The sequence below is a fragment of the Amphiura filiformis genome, chromosome 7 (assembly GCF_039555335.1).
Source record: "Amphiura filiformis chromosome 7, Afil_fr2py, whole genome shotgun sequence".
NCBI classification, from domain to species: domain Eukaryota; kingdom Metazoa; phylum Echinodermata; class Ophiuroidea; order Amphilepidida; family Amphiuridae; genus Amphiura; species Amphiura filiformis.
Window position 1 is genome coordinate 19,791,467 of NC_092634.1, and position 13,339 is coordinate 19,804,805.

The 13,339-nt window shown below is 38.6% G+C and overlaps 1 protein-coding gene across 1 annotated transcript; it reads right to left on the minus strand.

Moving 5' to 3' along the window:
- Positions 1–6,550: 6,550 nt before the first annotated feature.
- On the minus strand, positions 6,551–12,018 carry LOC140156480 (monocarboxylate transporter 12-like). Its single transcript, XM_072179424.1, has 3 exons — positions 11,808–12,018; positions 8,048–8,887; positions 6,551–7,565 (listed from the first exon to the last, which is right to left on the minus strand). The coding sequence occupies exons 1-3, from the start codon at positions 12,016–12,018 to the stop codon at positions 7,354–7,356; spliced, it is 1,263 nt and encodes a 420-aa protein (XP_072035525.1). The 3' UTR covers positions 6,551–7,353.
- Between the last annotated feature and the right edge of the window lie 1,321 nt (positions 12,019–13,339).

The window sequence follows — 13,339 nt, forward strand, 5'->3', positions numbered from 1 at the left end:
TTTTACCTCAGCTAATAGTTGTATGAATCATATCATAACTTAAATATAGGTAGTAGTTTCCTAAATTCAAATTTGATTAAAGAGCTTTAGAGCGTTTGTTGTCATAAAAATATAAGTGAACTTTCGCTCTGTGTTGTAGACTTGGTTATCATTATAATTCATTTTATTTCTTCGCCTTAATATTGAAGTAAATGACAATTTTTATTCAAGGTCAAATCTGTTACTTGTTTACTAACACTCTGCACCACAATGATCTCATATTTGATGACACAGTTCAGTACGGTATAATCCTCCATTCAATATTTGACCTCAAGTTGGGGTTAAATAACTGTGTCATTACGGATGAGCATGTGTAACCTAGTGTATAATTTATCTTGTTTTGACTTGTTTTCTTTTGAAACTGTTCAATGATTGGAACTTCAAGTTCACAATAATTGCAACTACAATGCTGGCCATAAATGTTGGGACGGTTTTTGACACCCCGGTCAATGTTGAATCCTACTTTTTTGGTCACGCGCGCCTAGTGGCACCCAACATTGATTGGTGGGGAAGGGGGAGGGTTGGGGTGTTAGAAAAGGGTTTAGGCTTGACACTGTAGAAACCTCCACTTTATCACGTTAAAGATAAGGGAAATACGGCCATAATATAGTGTACGTTTTCCGTAAGTGTCCCAACACATTTTGGCCATGGTTGTAGGCTACTGCTTGACAACCTATATTATTTCAAAGATTTGTTATTATTATTATTATTATTATTATTATTATTATTATTATATTATTATTATTATTATTATTATTATTATTATTATTATTATTATTATTATTATTATTATTATTATCATTATTAGTGTTATTATTATTATTATTATCATCATCATCATCATCAACATCCAACATCTATTGAGCGAATTTCCAAAAAAAGATCCTGCCATTCAGACAGTTTGTTTACATCTGTGGTAAGTCATGCATGAACTTGTGAACTTTTTGTCCATCGTTGTTTTCTGCTTCGATGAGATTTAAAGGGCCAGGTTTTATTCAGTATACTTTCAGTATTAACGCTCCGCTTGCTAGCCATATGGGCCTAGGCTTCAAAATTTAAAAAAAAACCTAAGTAAGAACCACTGACCAAATACTAGGCTTATTCAGGTTGCAACCTACCGTCGTTTTAGCTTTTAAGTTTCCGTTTTTGTAAGTCATTGTTATTCTGAAGTGGTAGCCTCCCAGGTGTGACCAATCCTTTTGTTAGTTACTAATAATTTGAAGTTCGTGAATTTCAGTTTTCGTTTCAGTAAGTTATGTTAATTTTTGACATAAAACCTTGAGATGAGAGGTTGGGTGCTAATCTAGACAAAAGAAGAGTCTAAATTTTACGGTCCTAAATTCGCGGTACGGCTTCAATTGACTTGTGTTTGGTGTACATGCACTTACGCCTAGGTGTAAGTAGCTCGTAAAAATAGTCTTGCATTGAAATATATACTAACCATGTTGCCAAGTTATAAGCAAAAGTCTTTCATATTGGCGATGAAACGAGCGTCTGAAATAGCCAAATATCTCCCAATGAGGCACGTACAAGTGGCGATTTGGTAATTATGTTCTATACCCGGTTCTATATTGAAATGCAATACAAAAGAATTGCATTGGAGCAAAGATAATTTATTCTATTCATTCGTTGCAATGGCAAGCTAATCTGATAATTGGTTGGGCCTATATGCAAGACTTGGGTTTATTTTAAATGTTTATTTTAGCAGAGCTTATTTTCAGTCATGGATCATACTGATAAATTCCAGGGGATAAATTTCGGGAGGGGGAGGGAGGGAGATACAATTGAGACTGAACAAGTGAGAGTGGGAGGGGGTGAGGAAGAAAGAGAGGAGAGGGAGAGACGGAAAGACTAGAAAGAGAATAACTCGAGAGGAGAGAGTAGGGACCGGGGAAGCAAGCAGGAGGAAGCAAAATAGGGAGATTGATACGAGGGAAGGCCGACACTGTGGCCCTGCACAGGTGCATTGGGGTGCGACAGGCTCATAAGCGGACCTTTTGTGATTTAAGGGCTTATTTTCAACGTTTTTATAGACAAAATTGGACTTTGTCATTCGGATTGGCATGCATTTTGTCAAATTAATGTAGATCAATTTAAAATTGTCAAAGACGAGAGGGCGTTAGACCATTAAAAACACCAGTGTTAACACCGGTGTTTCATAATCTTGTCTCTCCCGCTTTTAATTGACATAGGCATCCGCCCCTATTGAAATAAGCTGATTGGTTCTTCAAAGTTAATAATGAAGTCAGATTACAGCAAACTTACTGAATCCCTTGCGTTTTCGTATCTGAACAATAGACTTACGGAAAGTGAAAAGATAAAAAGACCCCTAGTCTCCCAACTAAACTGCCGTATATAGTAAGTTTTACACTTAATTTCCTTCTTCTTGTTGGCTATTGTTTTTGAGTGCTAATTGTTTCTTTGTAGCCCTGAACAATATTGTCTTTGAAATTGTCTCGATGGCCATTGCCCGGCAGTACAGCACACACTGACATCGCCCGGTTAATAATAAATTACACTATACAGCAAGAGACACTGAAATGAATACACGGGATCGATACACGTGGATGTGCTATGCACGATTGATATTCAGACGATAAATCTTTGGATCCCGGGTTTGAAAATGATGAATATCTCCCGTAAATGATTTCGTATAAAGAAACCAGATGTGGTTCCTTGCACTTGAATATATATTTGTAACAGATTTGATAGTCGTTAGTTTGCGCTTTGAGATACTAGCTTGCGTCTTGAGTCAAAAACTGACAATAATTTTGATTTATATGTGCCGAATTATATAGCGCAGTGTATAGGCCAATCGTGAAGGTAGTCTAAAACCATATGACCTATGGTGTACCATGCTCGACTAACACACAGCGAGGACAGTAACCGGGCTAATCGGGGCTATTGTCAGTAGCCTTAGTCAGATGTCCTTCGGCCCATGATGCGACACAAAACTATTAAACAGGTCGATATAAAATGGATATGCGTGGCGGTGGATTCAACCTACCATGGCGATTTCTGCCATGAAGATATCGGGGCGATGCCACTGTGCAGCACCATGCAGGTAGAGGACAACAAGATCCTGATCCAAGATCCCAGCCCACGCACCAGGCGCTTAATTTATTTCTGCAACCATTAATGGGCCGGCCGCTGCAACTGTAATGCGCCGCAATACACCTAACCTCACCTCTAGGGCTAGGGTTACGATTTAGGGTTAGGGTTAGCATATTGCGGTGCATTATGGTTGCAGAAGACGAGTAGATCGTTAACTAATCTGGTTAATAATCTGGTTGGCTGTAGAAAGACTACTTCAACTCTGAAGACTGAGTAGCAAAATGTCAAGCGTGTATCGACATAATCGAGAGCTCTGGTGAACAATCGCTTGATCATATCCTACTAGAAGACTACTATTGAAACCCTTGCTTACACGAAACCATCATCAGCGACGTCTTCGTCAGTTTGCTAGAGTTCACTGCCGTTTATAGCCACAACGAACAGCTCATACTACAGCTTACTACTTCGGGTACACGCAGGTGGCATCACTATCGGGGTGCTTTCCATACAGTGACAGGGTTGAAAGTCGGACTTGATCGGCTTGGAAGGCAATCACAATGTAATAATGCAATAGCGCGCACTCCGCGTACTACTCGCATTACTTTCGGATGCGTTCAATTTTCTTGCGGGTTGATACATTTTATTTTCTTGTATTTTCCAACATTTTCAGTGATAATTTTGTCATAAAAATAGCAAAAATCATGAGATTTCCTTCGCTTGTATGATGATGAAATAGGTTAATATACGTATCATTATTTTGTTGCTCGAGAAATTATTTTTAAAAAAATAACCTATAAGCAGCAACTGTATCTTCCGTTTCTTAAACCTACGCATGAAATAATCTATGAATTACAACAAACTGCAACTTTGTTGGGTAAAAGTCAATATATTAGCCATTCCCAGCTACAATGCTTTGAAATTATTATGTCATTGGAAGGGAGAGGTTAGCTGAGGTTATACCAAAAAACCTATTTAAACCAATGCTATCCATAAACCAAATCTAACGCATATCCAGGGGCTATCCCCGCCTTTCCACTAAGAACTCTACCGGGCATGTCACTCAAACTTATAACCGTAAATATTGACGGAAACCATCATTTAACTAGGTCAGTGTTACAGATAACATTAAGTCAGCTACGTGTAGATGAGTCAGCTACCTTGTCCTTAAATGAACCTTGAGTCCGCTACCTTGCGGAATAGCTCTTACAAATCAACCTTGCCGGTCAGTACCTTGCCCTTTAAAATCAATTATGCTTTAAATTCAAGCATGGACATTTAAATGGGTGTCCATGGTGAAGGTCACTGGGGACGGCTTTAAGAACCCATGTTTGAGAAGATTCTGATGCAGCAACATATACATGTAGATCATTGTAGTGCGAGAGACAACAACAAACAAAAAGTTATGTATTCAAAGATTTGTTCACATTGGGAGACTCAATCGACGTTCAGTTCTTTAGTTTAACGGGGTTGTTTAAATTTCTAAACAACATTTTGATAGTGTACCTTTTGATATTTGTGTGGGGGCTAAACTTTAAATCGTGTTAATGTGACAACCCAATTGTATTAAGACATATTATACTCCGGGGGTCACTCCCATTGTGGCATGTACACCATCCGCGATAATGAAAACACGTAAAAAGGGTAGTTTTTCGTGGGTAAAACACGATACGCGCGTAACGCGTTTAGGGTGTCAAAACATGAAATATTGGAAAAAAGGGTAGCAAAATTGCAATTGCTAATATACGCGGAAATGAAATTTAGGGTATGAAATTTGATGCAAGGAATAAAATCCCTGTTTAGGGTGTGAAAACACCTGTTTAGGGTATTGTTTTAGCCAAGGGTTAAATCCGTGTTTAGGGTTGATTGTCGCGGATGGTGTACAGGCCACAATGGGAGTGACCACCCCGGGATCCGGGATTATACTTTCCTTGTATTGAGAAGATAGGGCTACCGTGTCGCAAACATTATTAACATATCGACAACCTGCTACGCTAATTACCTAAGTCATTTTTTGCAATTTTAAGAACAAAGTACAAAATTTCAAGTACAAAAGTTCAAGCAAACATATTTATTCACCAATATTTGCACAAGAACAAATGATAATGATACGTACTAATAAAAGGGAATAACCTGAAATGATTAGGGTGATTACGTAACTAATGCATGCTTGAACCACATTTTGTTCTTTGTTCTCAGAATTACAAAAGATGTCTTTGTCAATTAGCGTAGCAGGCTGACGATATCCGAATGTTTAACTCTGTTCAATAGAAGCATATCAATATTATATAAAATACACATCAATTAATTCTACAGAAAATATTAATGTGCACCACACACCGACATCGCCTGGCTAATAATTATTTGGTGCAGCAGAAACACTAAAATGAATACACGGGATCGATACACGTGAATTGCTATGCACGATTTTGATATCAGACGAAAATCTTTGGATACCGGGTTAGAAAATGATGAATATCTCCCGTAAATGATTTCGTCTCAAGAAACCAGATCTGGTCTCATACACTTGAAAATACGTGTTGAACAGATATGATAGTCGTTAGTTTGCGCTTTGAGAAACGGCCGTGAGTCTTGAACTCAAAATCTGACCAAAATCGCTAAATTTATATTGCGTTGGTCCTGTATGGACTACAGCACGCTCCAGTGTAGGCAGTATGACCATTGACCGCAATGTCGTATACAAGCTTACTCACACAGCGAGAAATCAATTACCCCGGCTATTGTCAGTAGCCTTAGTCAGGTCACTTGGCTAATTATATGCGTCTCATAAGGTGGGAATAAAATGACCTTTCGTGGCTGTGGATTCAACCTACCATGGCGATTTCTACCATGGAGATATCGGGGCGATGACACTGTGCACCATATATTTGTAGGTTGATCGTAACAGTTATTGAATTAGTCCGTCTAGAAAGACTATATCCACGTCGTCACTCGCAGTGTTTACTCTCTCTGGAAATTGGGTGCGCCAAATGGAACATTTTCTTTCACAAATTGGCCCAATTTTGGCTCAGTAATTCCCCAAATTGACTAATTGTAATACAGCATTACAAATTTGTGTGGGCCAAAAATAATTTTCACTGGGCCAAAATTGAGACATACGGCCTCTGAGTAAACACTGGTCGTCAGGCGTTTGACGACATGAATATAGTCCTAGAAGACTATATTGAATAGACTGTATTACGCTTTTTCGAGCCATTTGTTGGGAGTCAATCGATAAAAGCACACAGGGTATCTTTACGTGCATTACTTATACATGCTGTAACAAAAGCAAATCACATATTTATTTTAACGGGAAGCTTACTTCATTCGTAATGTACTTTAATTAACAATTAAAGACCCATTCAGTGATCCCAGCGCAAGTGTAAAAAATAAAATTGTTTATAAATTGCTTAAAAGTGGTATTTTTTGGTATTTTGAAATGACAAATTTGGCAAAAAACGAAGAAATTACAGATTCGTGTAAAATGTCTTATTTTGTCTTAAATACACGGTTTTCGGCTGAACCACTCGCTGGCTATGTTAGCACATCTATGACAATAACAAAGGTACCAACATCTGAATGTTGATGATATTTACGATCGTCCGGATGAGCAGATCACTGAATGGGCCTTTCATATTGATATTATAATTCCGATTCCTTATCTTTGACAATGTGTTTTATCTTATCTTTTTGTGCATCGATGGAGGTATTATTAGTTATATTATTATGATCATCTGATGTAGACCGACTTGTTACTTAATTTACATCTCTGTGTAAGGTGATGTAAATGATATATTAAAAATGCCTCCAATAATGGACAATCTGGTTAAATAATGTAGCAATGTCAGAACAACACAAAAGTTTCAGCAAATGTTCCCTTAACCTCCTTATAATTGTCTGTCCCAGAACAATTTCTTTATAAATGTACCGTTCCAACCTCACTTGTCTTAGGGATGAAATCGAAACGTTTGACCGCCGGTTCCGTCCGGTTTCTATTGTTCTTAACAATGAAAACCGGACGGAACCGGATCCTTCCTGTCATTGTATGTTGGATTAACAATATACAACACATACCGGATTAACATGATTAATATTAACTGAGCCAAACTAGCACTATAGTTAACACGCCATTTTAGGGGTGGGGCAGGCTGTAAAAATGTTTAAAATATCTGCCTCCTTGTAAAATGAAGCTGATTCGGGATGCGATTTATTATCATGTCCGGTCTACGAAATCATCACATCTCTCTCCAGAAAATTACGTAATCACACCTGAGTCACTTCATCATTGCCTGATGAAAAGCTCGTGTACCTGTCTTTCCCTGACGAAATTGAACACTCCTCACGATGTTTTTCAAGTCGAGATTGCCAACGACTTAGAAACGGATCACATAGTAAGATAGCACCAGTGATGATGATACAAATACCACATAGAATGAGTGAATATTGATAACTTCCAGTTAAATCGTACAGGTATCCTGATAGAATAAAATATAAAAACACACACAAATACATTGTAATTTATTATATTATTAAATGCTGTTTGCGTACATACCGTGTTATCAGCAGTGACCATACTCCCTTTGATTGTATGGTAAGGGGTGGCTTCAACTCGACCGCCGATTGACAGGCGTTCCATTGTTAAAAGACGGTTGAGTTTCGAAGCCGTCCTTTACGTGGATTGATTCTTAATTGTTCTTGGGTTTTCCCGAATTGAGGTTTGAATGTTTTATTTAGAGGTTAATAACTGCGTATCGGTTACTTGGAGGGCATTGTGAAAAATCTAAATATTTTGCCTTTGGAACCGCCCGAGGGATATTCCAATTTTGAATGTGAAGGAAGCAGGCGATTCCTTAGACAACAAATCTGATGGGTAGTTGGGTACCAATCATTTTGATACAGCCTTACAGTATTACAAGTCTATTACACTAAAGCTCGTAAAATTATCGATCCGACTTACCAGCAATAAATATAGATATAAGAGAACCTAAACCATACGCAATAATATACCAGGCTAAAGCTCCTTTGGCCTTTTCCTTATCTCCGGGAGATTCCGCAATAACAATTATGTACATAGGAGTCCCGATACCTTGAAAGATCCCGTACCCTGCAGAAACTACCACAAGATGTGTAAATGTCCGCACGAAGGGCGTGAATATCCCCATACAACCGAGAATAAGAAATGAGATACCACCTAATGTTGAAGCTGAAATGACTTTCTTATCAACTATCCAACCTATTGGTGACAATCGTGCCACCACGATAAATACACCATAAAATAACATAAGCAAAGAAGCTTTAAAATCCGATATACCAATGCTGATTGCGTATGGAACTAAATAAATAGCATTTGTAGCCACAGCTCCAATAAATGTTCCAGCAATGATCGCTAGAAATATAAATCGTACATTACGAAAGAGGCTTAAATCAAAATCTGCACACAGGTCGTGGAGAAAGTTAAAGCAGCTCATTTTGACGGAGGAATCAGTTTGTGCAAGAATTTTGAATTCAACATTTTTTTGTTCCATTCTATCTTTTCTACTGTTAATTGGTTTTGTATTTGGCGGCGATGGTCGTAGCAAAGCCCCGCAGACACATATATTTGCCATTATTGCAGAATTTATTTGTAAAGCACCTTGCCAAGAGTAATGAGTTATGAGGAATTCCATTAAAGGAGGCACAGAGAGGAAGCCTATTCCAGTACAGGCAGTGAGGATCATGTAAGCTAGAGCCGCATGTTTGTCAAAGTAAGGAATAAAGCAGGAATATGCAGGTGCATACGACAGACCCATGCTGATACCTATGAAAACAATAATAACGGAGGAAGATATTGTTAAAAGCAATATCAGATATTTGCAGTTATAATTTTCACAATTTCCTAAAATGGATGAGAGATTTGACACATGCATTACTGGTCATTTAATTCATCATGTCTATACGAATGATATACGCAACATTTCATTTCATTTCATCACGGTAACCAACCATGTTGAGACCAACCATCTCGGTGAGAAATATTGATCTGCCTATAGGAGACACCATAGTGCAGAAACTGCATTTCTTAAGGTGAATAATGATTCTGGAGTCTCTGGACAATGGTATGGCTATCTTCATGGTTCATCAGCATTTGACACGGTTGATCACCACATTTTGTTACAAAGACTCAAATGTAGGTTTGGCATAGAGGGTACTGTAAAAATCGCTGGTTTACATCTTACTTATGTGATCGTACCACCAAGGTTACCATCAAAAATGAAGTTTCCAGAGATCACATGTTGAAATATTCTCTTCCTCAGGGTTCTATTATCGGCCCACTGGGTTTTACTTTGTATACTACCCCTGTTGGGATATCATACGTGATAGCGGTATTATGTTTCATGTGTATGCTGACGACAAACAGCTATACCTTGATTCTGTTCCAAAGATCCAGGTTGACTTTCAGCGAACCTAGCTAGCTTGACCTCTTGTATCTCAAAGATCAATGATTGGATGGTTGCTAGCACTTTGTACTTCTCATGATATCACCATTGTATATTTAATTATTGCTTAATGTTTATATTTTTGATCTTTTGTGTTTTGCTTCCAACTGTTTTGAAAAGGCGCTTTATAAATGTTGTAGTATATATGTATATGCACTCCAACTCAATCAGGCCAAGACCGAGTTTATCGTTTTTGCTAGCAACCGCATTTTACCAACTCGTGTCAATCTAGAGCTCAGACTTGGCGATGTCTGCATTTATCCCTCTGTCAAGGTCATTTTTCTTGATTCTCCATTCAACATGTCTGACCAAATCAGCTCCCTCTATAAATTTTCACGTAAGGAACCTTTGGAAGATTCGTCGCTTCGTTACCCGTGAAGCTTGCCACTTGCTGTCAGGGGGCTGGTCCTCTCGCGCCTTGATTATGCAAACTCTCTGTTGCTGGGCGCACGTGCAGTAGATCTTAAACGTTTACAGCGTCTCCAAAACAAGGCCGCACGGTTAGTTTTTATTTGTGGCCGAGACCAGCCCTCTGCCGGTTTGTTGCAGGAATTGCATTGGCTCCCTGTTAATGAGCGATTTCAGTACAAGATCCTGTTGTATATTTATAAATGTCTCCATGGTAAAGCTCCTTCTTATTTGGAAGAGCTTATTTATTTACAAAGAAGTAATGATCCCCATGGTGATAGACACCCACTCCACTCTCACGCCGACTGTACCTGCCTGTACACTCTGAGATGTCACAAAAAAGAGGGTGATTCTTCCTTTGCTGTCGGTGCTCCTAGCATTTGGAATAACGTGCCATGTTGATTTTTTGTTGCTCACCTTTTCTTTTAGTGCTTTGATTTGTATTTTCCTGTTGTATAGGGCCTAATGTTTTTCATTGTAAAGCGCTGTGTTCTTTGTAGAGCGCTTATGAATACTTGTATAGAATAGAATGGAATAGAATAGAATAATATTAGTCATCTAAATGTATTTCTACTGATCTTGGCATAAAGGCCCAAGGAGAAATTGAGGGGATTTTGAAATGTTTTGTTTTCCACGCTGAAGTCCTCCGAGATATAATTGGACTCAAAATATCATAGTGCTTTTAATCATTAATTATGTTTTCCAATTACTCACTTAAAAGGGTAATAATGATGTATAGATACCAGAATTTAGTAGCAAAACTTGCAGCCAAACAGCAGATGAAGGTACAAAAACCAGCTCCTACGACGACCGATCGAGAGGAGAGCCGACTCACCAGAGCAGAAGAAACTGGAGCTATTGGGGAAAATCCAGAATAGATGTGCCAATTACAATTATGTATTATATATATATATCGAAAGTGTAGGGCATTCGATAATAGATCATTTAATGATAAATTGCCAAGAAATTTAGATGATGGTAAAAGTAAACCCAACGAAATAACGACATGTTTTAACATGTCGTATATATTGGTATTTACGAACTATTAAAACAGTTCGTAAATACCAATATATACGAGGGTCATTCAAACTTTCTACCTCCATCATCATATCTCTGTTATCTTAAGTGTCAGGATATTGAAATTACCCATGATTTTATTTTTACTCTTAAATCTTGGCTGCAAAATAAATGTTATTTGATTAAAATGTGATTGTTGGTTGTTTAGATATGTTTGTTAAAGCGACTACAGATTTGGTACGTCGCAAACGGTTAAAAACTGAAGCCAAAAGTTCAGTAAGCATCATTATAGCTTTGGATAATCTAAATAAAAAAATATTTATAAAGCGGTTGTCCAATTGCTTACTCATGATTAGTATTTTGTTAGTATTTAAGCTCCCTGACATGCCTTGGGACTTCAAAACAAAGTAAAACACGTTTTATATGAGAAGAAAACATCGAGGGGTTCAACAGACACACAAATGTTTAGTGTCTTGCTGGCGTTTTCCCGTTGCGATATACGCAATGGTTTGTTTCCGTCAGCGTCTACCGCAAGGGTTACAGTTTCTTTAGTCTTTAGCTGCAGAAAACGTCCATAAAGCCCAGAACAAAGCTAATCATTTGAATGAAATTTGTGTGAGGGGCACCGACCATGATTGGGGAACACAGGCAGTTTTTTGGCAATTTTTCTATGGGCTTTTCAAACTTTCAAATCGATCAGTGCCACCCCAACCCCCCTTGCCCCTACGCCACTGATTGCCGCAACGGGAAAATTCCTGTAAAAACGGCGGAGTATAACTAACCAACCTGGCATTGAAATAGATGTTTAATACTTACCCATTGCACATAAGGTCATCACGAAAATGGAACCAATCAGCGATGTCTCTGACGATGAAGATCCAAAATAAGCTTCCCACTTTACAAACAGTAACCCCAAACTTGCAAAGAATCCATCTAGTAATATCCGTATGACACAGCAGCTTGCAAGGACAACCCATGCGTATCCAGTGTCAATTGGGTATGGTCTTATGGAGGTACGACGAGCCATTGCTTACACTTGTTTCATGTTGACGAAATTGTAAAATGATGTATTTGACCGACGACGTATTTGACAGAGGAACCAGTAATGCACTGCGTAGTGTCGCAGTAAGCTCTAGATCGGAAATATTGATTGCGTTGGTTCGGTCCCCACCGGTTCTGATTTGTTGCGCGCTCACTCTCTCACAAGAGTTTACCTTTCTCTTTCTAAGAAATAATAAACAATGAAGTATCAATTAATGTACAGTAAGGACTGATTATCATGTCAACAACACAACTTTCATGCTGGAACAAAAATTGATCAGTTTTAAAGCTTTTCGATTTGAAATGCAGCTGCTCGCCTCATAGCCATTACTATTATTATTAAATAGAAGTCAAACGTCACACCAAATTAGGCTATATGTGACCGTACAGCACGAATGAGCCGTAAATGTCCTCAATTGTATTCTGAGTTACAGTGTAAAATGGGCATGAAGGTCGTATTCATAGGTACCTCAATTTGGTGCTACGTGTGCCTCATTTAATGAGATACACGTAGCACCAAATTGAAATACCTATGAATATGACCTTCATGCCCATTTTACACTGTAACTCAGAATACAATTGAGGACATTTACGGCTCATTCGTGCTGTACGGTCACATATAAGGTTTTCTTCGCAATACACGTAAATTAAATATAGTAGTTTCCTTTGCTGGTCCAATGGTTAGGGCGCGAGCTTCATAATTGACGGATTGCGGGTTCGTGCCCCACCAAGACCATGTTTACATTTTGTTATAATAGTAAACAAATTGTTTTAATAGCTCCTTCTCTCATATTTCATATTTAGCAACATATGATGTAGCTTTGCTCCAAAGCCGACCTATTTTCCATCCAATTGAAAGAAAAAATGACAAACTATGCCATATGCCCTCTGACACTATAGTAAAGACCGGCTGCGCCTCGGTGAGTGGACTTGAGCGGTTGGTGGGTGGGGTAGACCAATCTGTGGGTACACAGTAATACTGCATAGTGGTCCTACTTGTTGGTGACAGGGAAGTGCTGGTTGATGACTTATGTAGCTTGCCTAGTGATAGTGTAGCTTGCCTTCGGCAAGCTCTGTACTAGGAGTGGTATTAATTTTTTCACAGAATGGTCTAACCAGGCAGGGATTGGCCTTACATTTTCTTTAGTAGTCACTTGCTTGGGTTTATTTTACTCGGGGATCACTGGATCTTCTAAGGTACGGCGAGGGCTCTGCGCCTCGGTGAGTGGACTTGAGCGGTTGGTGGGTGGGTAGACCAATATCTGTGGGTAGACAGTAATACTGCATAGTGGTCCTACTTGTTGGTG

What these genes read in the sequence shown, in the direction of transcription:
- LOC140156480 (XM_072179424.1), bottom strand. Translation starts at nt 12,018, where the DNA reads ATGGCTCGTCGTACCTCCATAAGACCATACCCAATTGACACTGGATAC. An exon ending in GATGACCTTATGTGCAATGG is followed by an intron (nt 8,888 to 11,807) that starts GTAAGTATTAAA and finishes TTGTTTTCATAG; the next exon opens with GTATCAGCATGGGTCTGTCG. An exon ending in TATATCTATATTTATTGCTG is followed by an intron (nt 7,566 to 8,047) that starts GTAAGTCGGATC and finishes TTATTCTATCAG; the next exon opens with GATACCTGTACGATTTAACT.